The 21357-nt window shown below is 32.0% G+C and overlaps 1 protein-coding gene across 2 annotated transcripts in view; it reads left to right on the top strand.

Annotated features, from left to right (window-relative positions):
- The window catches only part of LOC118192456 (putative acyl-CoA dehydrogenase 6), an 89179-nt gene that overhangs the window by 35588 nt on the left and 32234 nt on the right, over positions 1-21357 (top strand). For both annotated transcript variants that reach the window (XM_035363432.2, XM_035363431.2), the window contains exon 4: positions 17638-17744. In XM_035363432.2, the coding sequence (XP_035219323.1) occupies positions 17638-17744 (107 nt within the window). The remainder of the gene's footprint in view (positions 1-17637; positions 17745-21357) is intronic.

The raw sequence follows: 21357 nt of genomic DNA, 5'->3' as shown, positions 1-21357 counted from the left end.
CTCAAATTTGTTTTATAGTTATGTTTATTAAATTATGTTTAATAAGAATGAATCCTACTTACGGATCTATTTTATTCTTAGAGTGTTTTTACAAAAATGGAGTTCAGACATAAATTGATTGAATTTTAATTGAATTTATTCAGGTCCCATTTGCTGATAGGTCCTTCATTTTTTTCATTAATGGTCCTTAAAAGTGCATAAAAGTACTTAATTTCCTTGTGCAGAAATGTGTACGAACTCTGTATATGTAGGTACATATATTGTAATCATTTGTTATCTGTAATTCTAAAATGATTTAAGTTTAGAAATTAATCATCTGATATGTTGGCAAACATTAAAATTATGTAAGCATGGGAATAATTTAAAAATAAATCAGATAATAGTAAGGGGGACATAAATTACTAATTGCATTTGAGTATCATGAAATCAGTGAGAATTTCTTAAAATTTGCAGAAATTTGTACCACAATCATGTTAGCTTCATGGAAGAATTTAAACTAATGGTAATAAATTTGCTTTGTGGATATCATGTCTGATATGAGCTGTCAACTCTTTGTTAATTTCTCAAATTAAATTTAATTGCAAAACAACTGAAAGGCATTTGCCTAGGTTAGCATACTTTGAACAGGATGTTCTTAATTTCAATGATTGGTTCAACTTTTCACTGTGTATATTAAATATAAATGCATGGGTACATTATTTTATTTCATTTTAAACTGCATTAACTTTTATTATAATATAAAATATTTAGTAATGTTGGAGCAGTTAATTTTAGTTTCTGTTACCTGCCAAATTTTCTCCACAAGTTGTTAAAACAGCAGACAGTTTTTTTTTTTTTTTCCTTTTCCTAATTATTTGCCTTATATTGATATATAAGATTTTAATTATTTGTGTTTCATGGAATTTTTGTGTGTATCAAACTACTTCCATGTCTGTTTAAAGTTTTCAGTAAATTCTGATTATCTGCCTTTTATTAAACTTGTTATTTTCAATAGGTGCGAAAGCTTGTAACAATATGTGAAAATAGTCTTTCCGTTAAATGGAAAGATTAAATATGGTTTCAATATTATATAAGCATTTACAATTTTGTATGGATACTGCAGGGGTAAATTTTTCAGAAGTATATATTTCTTTTGGATAGGTCTCATTTCCTTTAAAGCTATTCGAAATTAATAATGGTATCACTATCTATTGATATCAGTCTCCTAAATATGCTTTTAGTGAAGACTTCAAAGTTTTAATTTTATTTTATTCTTCATATATAATTTTTAATTTAAGGTCTGAATTATTAACAGTTCTGAATATTTTGATTTAATATCATTGATGGACATGGTTCAAGTATCCTGTTTTCAGTGATTATCCACAACTGTTGTTACAACTGACTTCAGTCCAAATGAGATATAATTTTTAGTCTCTTTAAAACTTCAGTATATGAAATTACTTTTGAAAAAGTACCCACACATGGACGAATGGGTAAGACTGCTTCTCATGATAGAGAGGCCTGTTGCATGCAATTTTTGTTCTCTTCCTTAAATGTAGCATATATGAACCAGTTTTCCTTAGAAAGTTCTACACAAAGCGATTTCTTCCTCAATCAGATAGCCTTCATGTGCTGTGCTTCATACTGTAAATTGGTCTGTTTAACTAGCAATTTTCTTTCTGATTATCCACACCCATGCCGAAAAGTCATAAACTTGTTGCCGACTTTGGACAGCATTTTTGAACTACCCTCACTTCCAAAAGTTAAGCACGAAGATGTAAAATGCAAAAAAATGGACAAATACTGCTTTGATTGACACAAAATTTGGCAGGAAAGTAGCATATATATTTATGCATAAAACAAAATCAATAATTATATACAGAAATGAAAACAATATTAAATTTTTGTAAGTTATCAGATAATGACATACTGGAGACTTAAGCAGAAATGTGTATAAAGTGAAAATAAACAGCACAAAAGGAGAAAAAAGGACATTAATATGGTATGTGATCCCTCCTCATCTGTATACAAAGTTTACACCTTGTGACCATGCTTTCAATTAGGTGGTCAACCACAGCAGAATTCAGCAATCGCCATTCTTCTTGTAGAACAGTTTCCAGCTCAATAAGAGTGGCTGGAGGTGGGAAACGTGAAGATACAGCACGACCGAGAGCATCCCAAAGATTTTCAATGGGATTAAGGTCGGGCGAATATGCTGGACATGCTATACGCGTAGTACCTTCATTCTCCAGGTAGTCATCGATGATGTCAGCTTCATGGGGACGTGCGTTATCATCCATTAAAACAAAAGTAGGGCCAACTGCTGCAGCGCACAATCTCACAATGGGTTCTAGGACTTTCATCTCGATACCAGACAGCCGTCAAGGAACCTCGTTTAAAGATGTGCAGGTCGGTGTGGTATCCTAATGAAATGCCTGCCCACACCATAATGCTTCCACCTCGGATTGCGTGATGTTCGGTGATGTTTTGGAACTGATTGCATGTTTGTTGTTCACGCCATATCCTTATACGCTTGTCATCTGGCTCCAGAGAAAATCTTGACTCATCAGTAAACATGACATTGCCCATCAGACACATTCCAATTGACATGCTCCTGGCACCACTGTAATCATGCCCCTCTTGATTGGACGGATAGAGGAACACAAACTCGAGGTACCCTGGCGTACAGTCCACTCATATGTAATCTTCGGCGTACAGTAGCTGTGCAGATATCGCCTTACCAATGGACGCTGTAACTATAGATGTCGCACATGTGGATAGCACTCTGCGATTCCGCTTGGCTACAATAGCAATATATCGATCTTCCTCGGTGGTTGTAACCCTTAAGTGACCGGCTACGGGTCTTTGGACAACTGTATGTGTGGTTTGGAATTGTTTCCATAAACGTGAAATTACAGAATTATGAGCGCCGAAGAAAAGAGCAACATCTGTGATCGATTGTCCTGCTTCAATGTGCCCCACAGCACGTCAGCGCTCAGAATCTTCCATTCATCTTTTGCAAGTTATAGAAACATGTATGTCTTGAAAAAAAAAAAATTGTACGAAAATTTTAAACACCTTCTATCAGCACTTATAATCAGCTTCTGTAACCCTTCCAAGTTCCGCTGGATGCGCCGCTGATTAACTTGCAGGATTTGCAAGTTTTGTTCCGGCTGTCTGAGTTAGTTGCTATAGAGCGCTGAAAATAGGAGAATGCATGAGTGAGACCTAAGTCAGGATTGCAGATGTTGAGAGGGCGTGACTACCTTGTCACATGAGGTGTGAAGAAGTTGATACGTTGCGAGATTTCAGGTTAGAAATGCTGAAGAAAACATTAAATGTACAAATTTGCAGAAATAATTACATAAAAGGGAAATTTTTCTAGTAATCATCAGAGTAACAACATATGGAATAAACCAAATTTCATCACATAATACAGTCTAGCAGTCCTGTAAGTTGAAATTCTGAGTCCATGATAACGTGATGGGGGGTTGTGTAAACAGAATCATGGTTTCATTATAACAGTCGAAGATGTTAACCCCTTCATAAAGCTGGCTTTTTTATAAGACTGCCTTTTTTTGCATATTTCTTGACATGAAAGCACGATTGGCTGTTACCTAACATACTTCCATCTACCTCTGCAGCGAATTGCATCCTCTTCAATTCTGATTGGCTTCTGGAAATTAGCATTTTCCTCTCCGTGCTTAACTTTTGGAAGTGAATGCAGTTTTTTGCCAATATAATGAGTGAAAAGCATTAACCATTTTCAAAATTGCAATGCACTAAGAATTCCGTACAAGAGCAATCAATTAATAAAACTAAAAAAGGTAGGAACATGAATAATAAAACCTATTTTTCGAGAAAGCCTTCTGAAGAATATAGCCTGCCTGCATATTTTTCTTATGCTTAATTACTTAAAGAATAGGATAAAAAATAGTGGCAATATTATGTCGTGATGGATGCCCATCACATGGAAGGAATGTTGCAGACAGTCTAATGAATTTATGCAGTAAGCAGAGTCATTCAGTTGCACTGTGAGACAGTACTAGAAGTTGCGAAAAACAAAGCAGGGAAAATGCTTTTGCATAAAAATCAAAGCTGTGCGAAGTCATACAGCACAAACCTGTAATACCTACAAGAGGCATTCGGGGAACTGTAGTAAATGCTTTAAATTCAGTTGTAAAAGGAAACAAGCTCAATTAAAATTGTTGGCTAATCTTTGTAATATGGTAACAGGTAGTTTGGCAACATTTTAGTAAGGCGATAAAGGTTACTAGCTAGGACTTTAGCAATAATCTGAGAAATACACAGTTCGAATCACAGATTATTTTGTCTCAGAGAAATAAGAGATCACGAGACATGTAATGTGACATTTTCCGGAAAATTCCAATCGGGATTTTAGTAATAACCACTTAGAAACAATTTCGCTGCTAAAGAGCAAAATCGCCCACTTATTTGTTTGGCGCTTTTTACAAGAGTAAGAAGACTTGGATTTTTGTCATTTTTTTTTACTTTTTAAGTGAAAATAGGTCGATGTGTACATGGATAAAGTCAAGAGTGTGCGCAATGCCATTTTTGGGCAATTCTGGGATGTTTTTTTTAAGTGAAAATAGGTCGGCATGTACATGGATACCGTGTATATGCAATTCTTAAAAACGCGGCAAACAGTGGGCGATTTACACTTTCTCCCAATTTCGCACCTGATCGTCATGATTGAGCACTTTTGTTCCATAAAAGTTCTAGCATAAGCGTAATTCGGCTAGCACATTGTTGGAAAAATGTTGAGTAAAAAAAAAAAAAAACTAGCAGGTTGCTGTAGCAGGGTTGATCGCCAAAAATTCGCCAAGTTACCATAATCCGAAGATTCACCAAATTGTTGACGTCAGTTTCGTAAGAAGAAATGTACACAGCAATTTGTTTACATTAAAAAAAAAAAAAGGTCATATTGAGATTTGGAGGCCCCTTGATTTGGTGCCAAATTCTGGCCATAACTCTGGTTTCCTGGTAACCCTAACATAGCTATTTCATGTTATTTCTAGCTTATATTATGGCAACCTCTTATGTTTTGTTTCTTTTAATTTGATTGAATTGTTTCAGTTTTACGTGGCAGTACATGGGGGGATTTTGAATTTTTTGTGCTACTGCCATAAATTTTAGTTGACCATTGGTGTTGGTGTTTAGTGCTTGTTCACCATTAGCTGTCCTCAAAAATGTTCTCAAAAAAGCCTGTCTGGAAAAATAGGTATATACAGTTCTTCATGATTTAGAGAGAAAGCAATAATTGATTTGTGCATGAAGGAAGGTTTAATCAGTTCTAAATATGAATGTCCTGAGTGAAAAGCATTAGCCATTTTCAAAATTGATATGCGTCTGGTAGAGTGTAATCTAGTGTGTTTTAGTAAAGACTTCAAAGTTTTAATTTTATTTAATTCTTCATTTATAATTTTTATTTAAGGTCTGAACTATTAACAGTTCTTAATATTTTGATTTAATACCATTGATGAACATGGTTCAAGTATCTTGTTTTCAGTGATACGGTTATAGCTAGGTTTGTCATTTGAAAGGTATGAAAATGCATTATTTGAAGAGGTCTGTAAGGAAGGGTATTTGGTTTGAGGAAAGTAATGAGTTTAATTGGTATTTTAATATTTACTTATTTATGGGCATATGAGGCCGATACAAATATGATTATGAATGAGATGAATGTTTGTAATAATACTGTGGCTGATTGGAGAAATTGTTGTAGAGATACGGCTATATAGGTGAAAAAAGTAAAATGATTAATGGTTATGGTATGGAAGGAAAGAGAGATGAGAGTACATTTAGGAAAAGAAAGTTTAATAGGGATAGAAGAGTGAATGAAAAAATGGTATTTTGGTAGTGTCAAAAAAAGGCGTGGAATGCCTCTTTTTTTTTTTTTTTTTTTTTTTTTTTTTTTTTTTTTTTTGTTCTTTTTAAAATGTTGTGAGAGATCATATAAGAGAATCTTCGCTGGATGTGATAACTTGGCAAATTTTGCCTTCAATTAATCTTTAATTCAAATTTCAAAACTGGAGCTTTTCATATGTTATATATGTATTTTTAGTTGACACAGTTAAAATGTTTTGAAAAACTTATACTAAATACTTATGCAATTTGAATTTATGTATTATTATTCTGGCATATATATATCAAATTTATCATTTATAATTCAAATCTTATTTTACAGTTCATATTTTAGCAGGTATTTATTGAAGATTCAAAACGGCTGACAAACTTTGATTAAAAGGCCTTGTTTTCAGTGCCAATCATCTTGAAACAGGGCTACTCAGCACTATTTCTGACATCAAGGAAAAATCGAAGAAAAATTAGGGGTACCCGAGTCTCAATCTTTACTTCAAAAACTCAGAGAATTTCACAAACTCGACATTGTATAACATTGGCTTTGTGCATTAAATAGAACAGACATGTGTTTTACATATACCTGGGTTGCTGCATAAATACTTTTTGGGGACATGTGGATTGCCACATAACTATTTTAGTGACACACTTGTTGGCTCTGTATCTTTTTTCAGGCTTCATACGGTCCTTTAGGGTCCTTAAAAGTCCTTAGATTTTTTGGCCAAAATCAGCAGACAGTCCTTAATTTTAGTCATCTGAAATTTCTGTCTGTTTTTACGACTGCCATTTTGAGTGTGAATTAGCATTTTAGAGGAATATTTTTGGCGATTCACCGACGTATCTTTTGAATGGGTTCATGGGTTATAATTTGTTTCTGTTTCTAATATAAGAGTGATGGGATACTTGAGGTTCTAAGCAAGAAGTTAAACATAAGCATAGCAAAATTATTTTTTTTTTCCTAATAAAGAGCCCTTAAACAACTTTTCGCTTTTGGGGATGTGAATTCTTTTATTAAACGGTTCTAAATTTGGCGACTTATCAACATTTTGGCGATTTTAAGATCAGCTTCTATAGAAAATTTTTAATTCCGAGATCTGAGAATTTTTCGACGATTTTTTTTTAAAACATCGTAACAGTGAGAAATTTCATTAAAATAATGGTAATATATTGAAATTATATTTAAAAAATAACATTAAAAACATTTTTATTTTTCCGCTGTCAAATTATAAAGTTTCATTTTGGCAACTTATTATACAATATTTTGAATGTGAAAAATAAACAAGGTATAATACTATAAAGCACAATTTACGAAACAGCTGTTAGCAAAAGCAAAATTAGCTATGTAATTAATTAAAAATGTCTTCTTTTTTTACACTTTTTCCCTCTCTTTTTTTTTTTCAAAATTATTTCTGGCCTTTTGCTGTTACAAAATTGGTAGGTTTTTAGTATTTTTCTTAGGATTTTAGACATTGCAGCTTGGAAAATTTAAGATTTATAGAACCACGATTCTAGAAGATTCAAGAAATATGTGACAAAATGAAAAATGTCTCCATGGTATCAACACATAAGTGATGTGCTTTACAGAAAATTTGCAATGAATTTCTTACTTTTTGGAGAACGTCGGGAAGAACAATGAAAACATAATATTTGAATGTTTTACTTCTGATACTAGAATCTTAACATGTTTATCTTCCCTTTATTTTCTCTACTTTTCACTAGACACAAGCATGGAGAATATCAGAAATGCTTGTAATCTTATCACATGGGCAGGCATTATAGAAAGGGATTTTTTTATTAATAAAGAAATTGAAAACTTACAATTTAAAAGATTAATCTAATATGTCTTAATGCACCATACTCATAGCTGGCACTAGGCATTTTCCCATTTGATGCAATCTGTGTGGATCCTAAATTCTGTTGCCTGGTGCCTTTCTAAGTGCATCCAATGCCAGCTCTAAATTCTAAAAGTTTTGCCATTTATAGATTTTGTTGTTCGGTATGTCATTCAATTCTAAAAATTCTGGCACATCAGCTCCGTAACTGGCCTTTACCATATATATTTCATATTTCTTCTGAATATTCTTATTATTAAAGAAATAAAATTGGTCGCTTTTTCTGTACATTCTAAATGCATTTAGTGTTTTTTAGAATAACAGAAATCCTTAATTAAATCAAAAAAATTGTAAAATGAAAAGGAAACGTGTTGAATAAAGAAACTAAATACACAAAGAAAATTATTCTTCAAAGATATGTGCAGTTATTATTATATAAATTACCCAATTATTTATGATTTGAGCCTTTACTATAATTTCCCATTTCTATTCCCTCATATGATAGAGTTACTGAGCCAACCCCTCTGAGCGATCAGGGTTTTCGCTAAGAAAACACAAATTTCCCAAAACTACTATGAGAACAAATAATGTTTTTGATGTTAATGTAAAAATTCTCCTGGAATAACATACCTGGATTTATGTACTTTTGAAAATTGCCTCAATTTCTTTGACATATTTTAATATGCACGTATATATACACTCTTACAGATATCACAAAAAAGCTTTGTAGCTTTGAGGTCCGGATTATAGATCATTCCGGATTATGGGTGTCCGAAGTAACGACTTTTGACTGTACTTAATTTCTGTGTGCATAAATGTGTACGAAACATGTTTTTGCATGGAGATTTTTCAGAGGCTCTAATCAGCAGTATACTGGGTTCCGTTCTGTTACCGGTACCGGATTCAGAAATGTATGAATTTATGTATGTGTATGTATATGTGCTTATATGTGTATGTGTACACATACATTCATGCTTACATATGTACATGCAGACATGAACACATACATCCATACATTCATGCAGACATACAAATATTTCTCTATCCGGTCCTGATAACAGAACAGTATCATAAACTGTCATGGTTGTTGCTAACTGGCCATTAAAATGGTTTCAGCTGATTCACTGATGATGTCAAGAATATAAAACTATGAAGTCGGTTAATTCTGCACTCGTTCATTTTTGTTTTTGCTTTTATTTTTATGTAAAGGGTTGTTGCTGCAACCTTAACTGTTTTTAAGAGGGGAAATAAATGTTAGTTGCTGTTTTTAGACATGGTTTTTATGTTCTTATTTCTGAAAAAAGAGAAAGTATGCTTTTCAATGTATTTCTACCGTCATCCACTGACAATACTACTTTGTTCTATGGATAGTTTTTCATGAGCTTATGGATAATCAGAAAGTTCTCTTATTCCCATTCCTCGCTTTATGATTTCAAAAGCAGAATGATTTGTGTTACTGTTTCGATTATTGTTCTCATCAATGGTTGCATAGTTGAGACTGCTGAAAGCTGGTTTGACCTGGGCTGAAATCCAGGTAAAAGTGCTGGCTGTGCTAGCATTTTTCATGGTTTTTCTCTATCTGTATGAATTTGAGCCAATTCCCCATAGAAAGTGCTCCATTCACCCATTCCCTTAGGTAAATAGCCCTGATATGCTTTGCCATATCATTTCTACCAGTCTGAAGTTTAAAGTTAACGAGAAAGCCCTAATTTAAATAACTGATCGTACAGTAAACCCTTGCTGAATGCAGGGATTATATCATCAATATATTGTGTGCGCAGGAAAAATAAATTCCACAAAGTTAATTTTTTATTGAACACATATTACATATATTCCTAATTAACATATCTTAAGCAGGAAACAACTAAACTCGTTTTGTGAATGTTGTTATTAAAGCATGAGAGACAACAAAACTCGTTTTCTATGACTTATCCATGGATTATTGTTATACAATAACTTGGCTTTGTTTTACAGTAAATTCCTGAAAGTGGACTGTGATAGAATATAATGTGATGATGTAAAACTGTCTACAGGTTGTGTGTCAAATTATTCTTGTGAGAATGAGCTTATTGTTGATGATTCTAGCGACATCAAAATTATATAATGTCCTAGGACTTTTTTCTGATCAGGAATATCGAGTTGTTCTGATTCAAGCCCATATTCAGATGATCCTAATTCTGAAGAAAAATGGTCATCAGAAGGCAATCTATTAATCCTGGAAAACTTTTTAGGCTGTTCAGGAATAAAAACAGAAAATGCTCTGGATAGTGTAGCGTATATAGTATATTTGCTATTCAAAATATCAAATTTAACATTGAAAGCACCAAGGAGAAAGTGAAAGTGAGGCAGTGAAACTGTATCAGTGTATTGCGGGCCTGTCAAAGTCCCATTTTGCAAGCATATATAGAGACATGTGGTCATTGATCATGATGCTGACTCATACCATAATACTGCATCTCGGACATAGGTTTCTTTCCTTGATATTTTCTGGACAATAAGCATTAGGACTGTCACACCAGATCAGTTGGCATCTACAAGCTGATGACAGATTGAAGCTATTCTCATCTAAGAATATTATTCAAGTGCAGTCCTGTTCAGTTCAATTGCAATGTTCATGACATTGTTGCAGATGGACCGCATGGTGTTGTTTGAACAATGGAACATGATAGTCCTCCTTCTTCCAAACATCTGACTACAATTTTTTAACAGATCCACTGCCTTGTAGCAGAATCGTATTCACTATTAGTTCAGCTGTGATGCACCAGTTCCTTTTTGCTGATAGGGCAATGTACCTGTCTCCCACAATTGTCTGTTGAGACCACATACAATATCAACACTATATACCATCAACATCTGGCATTAGAAATAAAGCAACAAAATATGATTTTCTAGGGAGACTTTCCTTGGACATAAGGAAACATGCATTGGGACCCATCTCATGGGAACTAGAAAAACGAAGATAATTGTCTGTGCTCCTAACATGGTATATGTATAAATTTTGCAAAGACAGTTCTGTATTTCCCACTCTACTGGGCCAATTTACGAAATTTAACTTGTGTTTTTCATGTCTTGAAAGTGCAACTTAAAATGTATGTTACAAATATATATATTTATATATGTATATAGAGAGAGAGCATTGCACCAACATGCCCAGTCACACACATCTAATATTGTTCTAACATGCCAGTCATAATGTTGACACAAAATCGGACTTTTTCTGAAATGGCATGCCGATTTTTTTCCATATTTCAATTCTATGACACAAATTATGCCCAAATATTAAATTTTGTAAAATTTGGGAAGAAACTTACCTAGAAATTTTAAAATTTATCTTGACAGACCTTTTTTCAGTTTGCACCAAGAATAATTCACTTGGTAAAATTCTGAATTTATAGCAATATATTTTCCTTTCCCTTTTTCATTGTGCAAGAGTGGGAAAAGAAGGTGCATCGTTCATACTTTTAAAACGATTTTAACAAAGTGCATAAAGCACATTTGGCATTATTATCACTTACGATAAATATGCGAAATTTCAAAAAATGCCAATATAAATTCACATATATCTTTGGAAATTTTGGAATAAAGAACTCTAATTTTTGCATATGTGCCTAGAAATACATCTGCTTTAGGATGATGGTAAAAATTTTATAGGTTATAATTCAAAATATTTTTCAAAAAATTTAAAAAAATTATTTAAGAATGCGAATTTTAAAAATGCATAGCTGCAAATTTTATTTGGATTGAGTCTAAGTATCAAAATCTGAAAAAAGGAATCAAGTAAGTTTAATAATAATAATAATAATAAAAAGACAGTAATGAATATATACCAAATTCAATTAACATCAAGGAGCTAAAACTTTGAGAGCTAATTTTTTAAAAAACTACTCGTTTAATTTTTATGAAACTTGGCACTTTGGCATAATTTGAATCGAAGAATCGAAATACGAAAAAAAAATCAGTATCTCATTTCAGAAAAGTTTGTTTCAGAATACCTATGTTAAAATAATGCTATATATAAATCTAACATGTATCACAAAGCAGAAATAATTTTGCATGCTTATTACAAGAAGTCTCTTGCTATATGGTGAGAGTTTAACAAGAAAATATCCACTTGGTATGTGTTAAGAAAGTATGTATAATTTAAATAAACCTATGTATTGTAATTAACCTTTTGTAGACGGATGGCCAATATATTGGCAGTTGTATTCCCTGTTTGAATGGACGGGGTTGTCCACTTTAATGGCCATGTCTTTTTCCCCCATTTTACAGGCTGAAAAGTGGAGTGAAATGTCAAATTTGATGTCCCTGGGTTTTCAACCACTTATCTCTTTCAAAGATCTCCCTTTTGCGACATAGATGCACCCCTCTGAGAATCCATTAAACTACACAATCTTTGTTGCAAATAGGAGGTGATTTCTTAAAGGGGGGAAAGCATTCGGTTCAAGATTTCCCATCTTTTGGTAGCTTTTACTGCTACCAAAGCCCCGGCCTCAAAAGGTTAAAGAGTAGAGTGAAGCAAATGCTGATTGAAATGATTATTATTGCTGCTTTAGTAGGAACGTGATGCAAAAAAAAAACTGGTGATTTTTGCTTGGTACTGTGACTGATATAATTTATTTTATGAAGACCCCTCTTGTTTCTTCATTTGGATCAATCAATCTGCATTGCGAAATTAGGCAGATCCTGTGCCTTTTTTGACAATTTATTTATCTTCTTGTAAGTTAAATTCACTATGACTTCCTCACTATTACTGCTTTCATTGCTGGCTAGTGTTGTAAGGTCATCTACTTCTTCATTTTTCAGTTTTTGATGATCATTCTCAATTAAATCTTTGACTTTATCTTCTTCCACATCTGAAAATCCTTTGCAATTTCTACGATTTATTTGGTTTCATTTTCAGTTGATGGAAACGCTTTAAAATTTTTGATAACTTTTGATCAGAACTGATGCCATCAAGCATTTAACCTTGATGAATTTAATCTTGATGAGTTTAATCATTTCTGTGCAGTGGCATAGGTTGAATTGCTTTCAAAATGGTGTTAGCATCATATGCTTTCCTTCATCTCATACTTTATTTACAGAGGAGTAAACATGCGTGTTATAATAGATTTTCAATGTTTTTGTGATCCCTTGATTTATCAAATGGATTACGCTATTAATTTTAGATGGGATAAATAAGTTCTCTGTATTTGGGTTCAGTGCAGTGTGTGAGGGCTTCAATATTATGTCTTGGATTATTATAAAAAATTAAGAGAACTTCAAAGCTCTCATTTTGCTATTCTAAGCAATGTTTGACTTCTTCAGTGTCTGAATTTTGAAATTAGTCATCAAAAAAGGCTTTTGTTACCCAAGCGTTTCTATTAAATTTCCACACAACAGGCACTTGCTTCAAAATTTCATCATCTTTCGAAAAAACATCTTTTTTCCTCTTAGATGTCACTCTAAATTATTGCCATTAAAAGAACTGCAAATACAGAAGGTTGGTTTCAAGTTAATTATAGCAAAGCACCCTAAGGCTATCTGCCTACGGGGAGGGAGCCTTTCATGGAGGACTTTCTAAGGGAAGCTGGCTTGTATTCATGTTACACATAGAGAAAACTACGAAAACGCCCATGCAGGCAGTCTTTGCATAGAATTGAACCCAGGTTGGAACTACCAGTGTTCAGTGATTTTACTGCTCAGTGGCTGGTGGGTCCATTAATGCAAGAGAAGAACAGGATATCACTGATAAATACATGATTACAGCTTTGCTAACATAAGTGAAATGATTGTAATTTGGCCTGAGCTCTGAGCTACTGGGCATACTAAGCAGTGTTGCCAGCTGTGTACGTGGATGGTCTGCTGTAAAGAGTACGTTGCTGTATCAATGGGACTGACGTTTGGCAGCACACCGAATATGAATGAAAACCTAATTTTTGGATAAATTAAATGGAAACAATTAAGGTTGTGCACATGTGCAAAATAGCATTCCACAAGCCACTGTATTTTTGCTTTGCTGAACTCTTCTATAATACCTGCTTATTGGATAGAACCACAATATCTTTCACAATTGCAGAAGTATCTGAAGATGTGCTTTCTCCTTTTTCTTTCAAAAGGAAGGTATAGAAAAGTGCAGCTAAAAAATTGGCTATTTTTTATTTAATTTTATATAAAAATAATTAAATAATGTTGGTTAAAAAAGAGACATGAAAAAAAAAAATAAAATAAAAAATCAGGTAGAAGAAGAGTGCAGTAGCAAAACTATTCGCAGTGTTACATATTTAAATTTTGGTGGCTAATTTACAATAACTATAAGTTTTACTGAATCCCAAAATTAGACAATGATATATATTAATATATACAAATTTGTTGTCAAATATTTGCATTTATTAATATTATTTTTAAACATAAATGTAAGAGTATGTAAAAAAAAATATCTATATATGTACATGTTGTACGATCTTAAATTCACTTAATGCAAAATCAAGTTATTCTACTACTTGCGCAATTGCTGCAAAGTAAGTTAATAATAATTTATTTACTAAAATATTGATTATATTATGTCCTAAGATTAATTTTAGTAGAATTATCTAAAAAGAGTGATTATGAAATAGAACCATTTTTTTAGTAACAGCATAAGTCTGAAGACAATTAGCTTTTTACATTATATACAGCTTTGTAATTACACTATGTACAAATCCTTCAACTGATAACCATGGGCCTATTTCATAATCTTTAGTCTGTCAAATAGCTCTTTGACGGTGAAAATTCCTTTTCTTAATTCCTTCCTCGTTACGACACAACAATTAGCCAGAAATTAATTAATTTCCATTCACTAGTATATTCAAAATATTTTAACAGACGGTTTCACTCTAATAAGAACCCCACCACATACGTCTCTCAAGCATTCCTAGTCACTCCCTCTCCCATAAATTACTTCACACAAGTTTCGCCGACTGAAATAATTCAAAGCCCCGCTGCTGATAAAGAATTTCGGAAATGCAACCCTTCTAAGTAAGTGAAGAAAACACTGCCCACTTCCCACTAGAAAGAACGTATGTTAATTAATGCTTTTTCTGGCCTTTTATATCTTCATGTACATTCACTTTTCTTATTATATATATTTTAAATTTAAATTTTTATTTTCTGATTTGCTTTTGCAAAGATTGCATTATATTTCTTATATTTCCTAATGTTTATTTCAATTACTTTGAATTGTATTTCTTAATGCCTATTTCCAATGTTTAATTTTTTACAAATAGTTTTGAATTAAAAAGCATAAACAGAGGGTGTCGGGGGACAATTACTCGAGTAATTTATTAATTTTACTGCATAAATTGCTTTTCACTCAAAATTGAATTAGCGAAAATGCTTAATCAGAATGAGTTCTTTAGTGCTCTGCATTGGTTCTTGATCCCTTCAATTCACGGAAATATTTGGTGTAACTTAAATTACCAGTTTGGCATCGCATTATTACTTGAGTAAAGGACAAAACACCTTCGTATTTATTTCTTAATTATTGTTCATTGAACGGGAATTGATTTGTTCTCCTTGGAAAGTCAACTAATTTCCGATCAATGGCAATGATTACTTGCTTTTAATTTAATTTCTTTTTACGATTGAAATTTTGTTATTCATGATTTAATTCAAGTCCCCGTTAAACATTTTTAACAGTTTACATTTTAGGAATTAAACTTACTAACTATGGATTCACTTTTTTTAGATAATTCTACTAAAATTAATCTTAGGAGATAATATAATCTATATTTCTTTAGTAAATAAATTATTATTAACTTACTTTGCAGCAATTGCACAAGTAGTAGAATAACTCGATTTCACACTAAGTGAATTTAAGATCGTACAACTTGTACTTATATAGATATATTTTTTTACATACTCTTACATTTATGTTTAAAAATAATATTAGTAAATGCAAATATTTGACAACAAATTTGTATATATTAATATATATCATTGTCTAATTTTGGGATTCAGTAAAGCTTATATGCAGTTATTGTAAATTAGCCACCAAAATTTAAATATGTAACACTGCGAATAGTTTTGCTACTGCTCTCTTCTACCTGATTTTTTTTTCATGTCTCTTTTTTAACCAACATTATTTAATTATTTTTATACAAAATTAAATAAAAAATAACCAATTTTTTAGCTGCACTTTTCTATACCTTCCTTTTTTTTTACGGAAAGGCATCCATTTTACCCCCAAAGAATGAATTTTGGGTTAAAAATAAGAATTTTGAAAGAAAAAGGAGACTGCACATCTTCAGATACTTCTGCAATTGTGAAAGATATTGTGGTTCTATCCAATAAGCAGGTATCATAGAAGAGTTCAGCAAAGCAAAAATACAGTTTCTTGTGGAATGCTATTTTGCACATGTGCACAACTTTAATTGTTTCCATATACTTTATCCAAAAACTAGGTTTTCATTTATATTCAGTGTGCTGCCGAGCGTCAGTCCCATTGCCACAGCAACGTACTCTTTACAGCAGACCATCCACGTACACAGTTGGCAACACTGCTTGGTATGCCCAGTAGCTCAGAGCTCAGGCCAAATTACAATCATTTCACTTATGTTAGCAAAGCTGTAATCATGTATTTATCAGTGTTTATCCTCTTCTTCTCTTGCATTAATGGACCCACCAGCCACTGAGCAGTAAAATCACTGAACACTGGTAGTTCCAACCTGGGTTCAATTCTATGCAAAGACTGCCTGCATGAGCGTTTTCGTAGTTTTCGCTATGTGTAACATGTATACAAGCCAGTTTCCCTTAGAAAGTCCTCCATGAAAGCCTCCCTCCCTGTAGGCAGATAGCCCTAGGTTGCTTTGCTATAATTAACTTAGAACCAACCTTCTGTATTTGGAGTTCTTTTAATGGCAATAATTTAGAGTGACATCTAAGATGAAAAAAGATGTTTTTTGAAAGACGATGAAATTTTGAAGCAAGTGCCTGTTGTGTGGAAATTTAATAGAAATGCTTGGGTAACAAAAACCTTTTTTGATGACTAATTTCAAAATTCAGACACCGAAGAAGTCAAACATTGCTTAGAATAGCAAAATGAGAGCTTTGAAGTTCTTTTAATTTTTTATAATAATCCAAGACATGATACTAAAGCCCTCACACATTGAACCCAAATATAGAGAACTTTTTTATCCCATCTAAAATTAATAATTTAATAAAGTTATAATTGATGCAAAGTTAACATATGATGTTGGGAAGCATACAAACGAGGCCAATGGTTGAACTACTTTAAATCCTTACAAAAAAAAAAAAAAAAAGTGTAAACACATAAAATTTAAAGGCTTTTTTTTTTTTTTTTTTTTTTTTTACAAGAAGAAAAGTAATCATGAAGTTACAAAATCTTTTCTGTTGTATCTCCATTTTATTGTAAAACTACAATATTTATTTTTTAAAACAATGTAGTAGTTTCAGTTTTTCAGTTTAAAAAATATTACACTTAGTTAGTATTAGTGGAAGTTATATTTACTTACAAGTTTCAAAAAGATGATAAAAAAATCAAAAAGTAACCCCTCCCCCCCAAAAAAAAGATTAACACATTTAAAGTGACACTGAAACATTTTTTTACTTATGAGGAGGTAATAGAAATAATAACCTAAAAGGAGAACGTATTTCATTGGCAACATAAGCCATATAGTATCCTGCCGTATTACAAATTTATTATGTATACAATTTAAACCATTTTGTTTTACGTTTTCTCTTTAAATTTCTTTATAGAGTTGTTTATAGAGTTTGTTTATAGAGTTGTCAAATACACACACACACACACACACACACATATATATATATATTAAAAAAAAACAATGTACCTAATGTTTCAATGCTTTATAATTTAAGTTTTGTAATTTTTCATGGAACATAGAATAAAAAAAAATGGTTTTTATTCAACTTTTCATGATTTATAAAGTATTTATTTTTAATTATTTTCTAGATTTGGAAGTGAAGAATTAAAGCAAGAGTTTCTAGCTCCCACAATTGCTGGAGACAAAGTTGCCTGTATTGGAGTTAGTGAAGTTCATTGTGGATCTGATGTTGCTAGTATGTTTGCCAACTACTAAATATTAACAAATAAATTCCAAGATTTGTAAAATAGAGGTATTCATCTTGCAGTTATTAAAATAAAAAGATTTAAAGGTAGATTAAATTAAAACCTTTAAAAAAAATCTTTTCTTTTAGCATTAATTCTGATCTTTGGTAGCATTTAAAAATTAACACATGAAAGCAGAACCAAAAATTGTTTTTCAAGTATATAAAGAAAAACTAAATAATTTATTTTAAGTGTGTTATGCTTAAAATAAATTATTTAGTATTTCTTTATATATTGAGATATAGTTTTATTTGTGTTAGATTTTGCAATTATATAATATGTATATTTAAAACTATAGCGAAGGATTACATATGCAGCATGCTGTTTTAACAATTAGAGAAGAAAACTGAACTCTCTGAAAAAAAATCGCATTTCTGTTGTGAATTGTAATGAATTATTATGAATTAATCAAATTCATGACTTTTGAATTCTTTTGCATAATGGCTGCAGAGTATTTTCAGTTGTTTCTTATTTTCTTTTCAACCTGAAATTTGTACTGAACTTTTTCTGTAGATTATTTCCACAATTATCTGTGAATTATTTTGTGCTACTTAAAGGTGAGACATTCATGGGACCACAAATATTGGATTGTACATATTCAAGAATATCACGGTTTACTGCATGTTTCTTTTTGGAATGCTAACCTTGTTTGTTTGCATTTTGTACAATTTTCACAAAAGAAGGTTTGGTTATTACATTTTGTATTCTTTAGACCATGCATCAACTTATTAGAATGTTTCAATTTACTGTTTAACATATATGTATTGCTCTTTGCAACATTTGGAACCTCAGGCTCTTGATTTACAACATATAGGCCATTTTGGTTCATTGATTTTAAGACTACGTGCTTATTTTTATCTATAGCTCACACATGGTTATTTCTAAAGTAAACAGTATATTTTTATTGTGTCATGAAGTTAACTGAAATTAAGTTCATTTTTAATTTGGGAATGTATAGTACGTCATTAAGTATTATGTGTTGTGAAATTGAATTGACATTTGCTTAAATTTTTTATTTCTAGTAATTCATTATTTTGTAACTGAACTTTATTTTCTATTTCGGTTACTTATATTAATTTACTTCTGTTATTGCACATGTATGTGGTTGCTTCTGAATCAAAATACCAGTTGTGTGTTTCTGTTTCTTGTGTTATACTGACAATAGCTCAAAGGAAAATTTTATTTAGTGGAATCTTTATTAGGATTCTTGCTTTTAGCTTTTCTTGTATTATAACACTTTGTGTCCTTTTCACTTGCAGTTATAGCACCTAAACGCTTTCACATTCTTAGACTTCTTTTTTGTATTTAGCAACTTTGCATTGCTGTGGTTTTTAATAACTAACGCATCCTGAACTTGGCCGTTTTCCTGCACTTTTAATTGGAGACTTTAAGATTGTTTTAGTAACTTAACTTTTAGCATATTTAAGGCAATTTATCACATGTTTCTGAAACTTTTGAATTCTTCAGTTAAGTTGCATAGTAGCAAAATAGTTAAGAATTCTTCTGGAATTTCAGATCCTATTTTTGCAAGCTTATGTACAATTTTGAAGAAAAAATTTAAGTAATCCTCCTTTTTTTTAATTTTTTTTTTATGTTTGCTTTCATATTTTTTGAGATAAGTTGCTTCATAAGGCTTTCTTTAGTAATAGGACCTTTAAGCTGAAGAATTTTGTGCGGTTTCATCTATGCTTCATACGATGTTTGATATTTTTTAATGGGCATTACCTCAAGTGATTTCAAGCTTGGGGCAATAATCATTAGAGCTTTTTCGATCCGTTTGTTATGTTTGCTGTGGTTACTTTAACAAATTTCTGGTTTGAATAACTGCCCATTTGCAACATCCCTAAGTTCTAACTGCCTTAAAACCATTTTAATTTGGAAACTACATATCTCAAAGTTAGTGCTATCGAATATGTCAGTTCACATTCAGGCTCACATTTTAATCAGATATGTATAATTTCAGAAAAGCCAAGAAAAAATTGCTTTCTTGTTTTACACACATACACACACACACACACACAAAAAAAAAAAAAAAAAAAAAAAAAAAAAAAAAATAAAACACAGATGTTTGACTTACTTCTTAGACATACACTTCTAGTGGACTTCTTGGGCACATGTGGAACTGGGCTTCATAATCTGTTATAATGTGTTTGGTTTCTGGTGATGTTGAGAGTATTTGCATAGTGTTAAGTATTGTTGCCTACCAAAAGAGCATGCTTGATATAAGTAAAACATAAATTTATTAGGTGCTTTCCTTGAGCTTTATGAAATAAATGAACAGGTCAATTTAACCTACGACATATGAGGAAAAACATAATGTGAGTAACAGATGATCAACTTGATTGCAACAATTCCTTGTGTGACTTTATATAAACTGCTGTGTTATGTTAGAAGAATCTACTTGGCAATTAATTTAGATCAGCAGGTACTTGACTTTGTAGGAAATGCTGTCTGGGATACTATGTTAGATTTCTACTCCTGTCCTAGTCTTCAACACATAAATTCCATGTCAGGATTCCATGTTGGCCATGTTAATAACCAGGACAATATACTCACACTGTATGCACAAATCAGAACATATAGTTTTCATATATTTTATAGTTTCTACCATGGGACAGTATCTTCTTCACCACTGCACATATGCAAGGGGGAATGCAAATTTCCCAACGGATTACATATGCAATATACTGCTTTAATAATTAGAGAAGGAAAATAATTAAGACACAATAACACGCCGAATAAATACTAATTCAAAAGTCAAACAACAAAAATCAGTGTTATATTTACAAAATTTTCACAGGACTAGTTTCGATGGTTTTACCGAACCATCATCCTCAGCTGCAAAACCGCAAATGAATAAGATAGGAAATAATGATTAGATAAGATAAAAAAGCCTGGACAAGAATAAGCAAGTGGCGCCATCTGTTGGTGAAACCATAACTAAAACATAATTTCTTTAAAGGCCGAAGGCAAATTTGGATTGGAATTAGGATCGTTAACTAGAACAGAAAGATTTTTATGAATGCGAAATGCCTCTAGAAAATAGAGTTCTCCAATGGATGATGTTTTTTGAATAATTTTGGCAGCAGAAAAATTAAAAGTGTGATTTTCAGACCAACAATGTTGAGCAACAGAAGACTTCTGTGGTTCCTTTTTTCTAACATATGCCTCATGTTCCTTGACACGAAATTTTAAGGCTCTCTTAGTTTGGCCAATGTAAATTAAACCGCACTGGCAAGGAATCCTATAAATACCCCAGGAATTCATATCCGGAATGGGGTCCTTAAGTATGGAACTCGGAATTTTATTGATGGGAGAATAAACAACCCGAAAGTTAAATTTCTGCAAAATATGTGCAACTTTATAGCTAATTGATGGAAAGAAGGGAATGACAACAGAATTTTTATAATCTCCTAAAATAAGAGTGTGCCTTTTAGTGTGTTGAGATGAGAATTTTTTAACTGCTTGATTAATAATGTTGGGTGAAAAGCCCCTGTCAATAGCTATTTCTTTTAAATAATTTAGTTCTTCATCAAGGGCTAGTTTGGAGGAGCAAACTTGAAG

The sequence above is a fragment of the Stegodyphus dumicola genome, chromosome 1 (assembly GCF_044657685.1).
Source record: "Stegodyphus dumicola isolate Sdum_Otavi_A_Nest chromosome 1, ASM4465768v1".
Lineage (NCBI taxonomy): Eukaryota > Metazoa > Arthropoda > Arachnida > Araneae > Eresidae > Stegodyphus > Stegodyphus dumicola.
The sequence above is the reverse complement of the archived record's forward strand: the minus strand, read 5'-3'. Positions and strand labels throughout refer to the sequence as shown.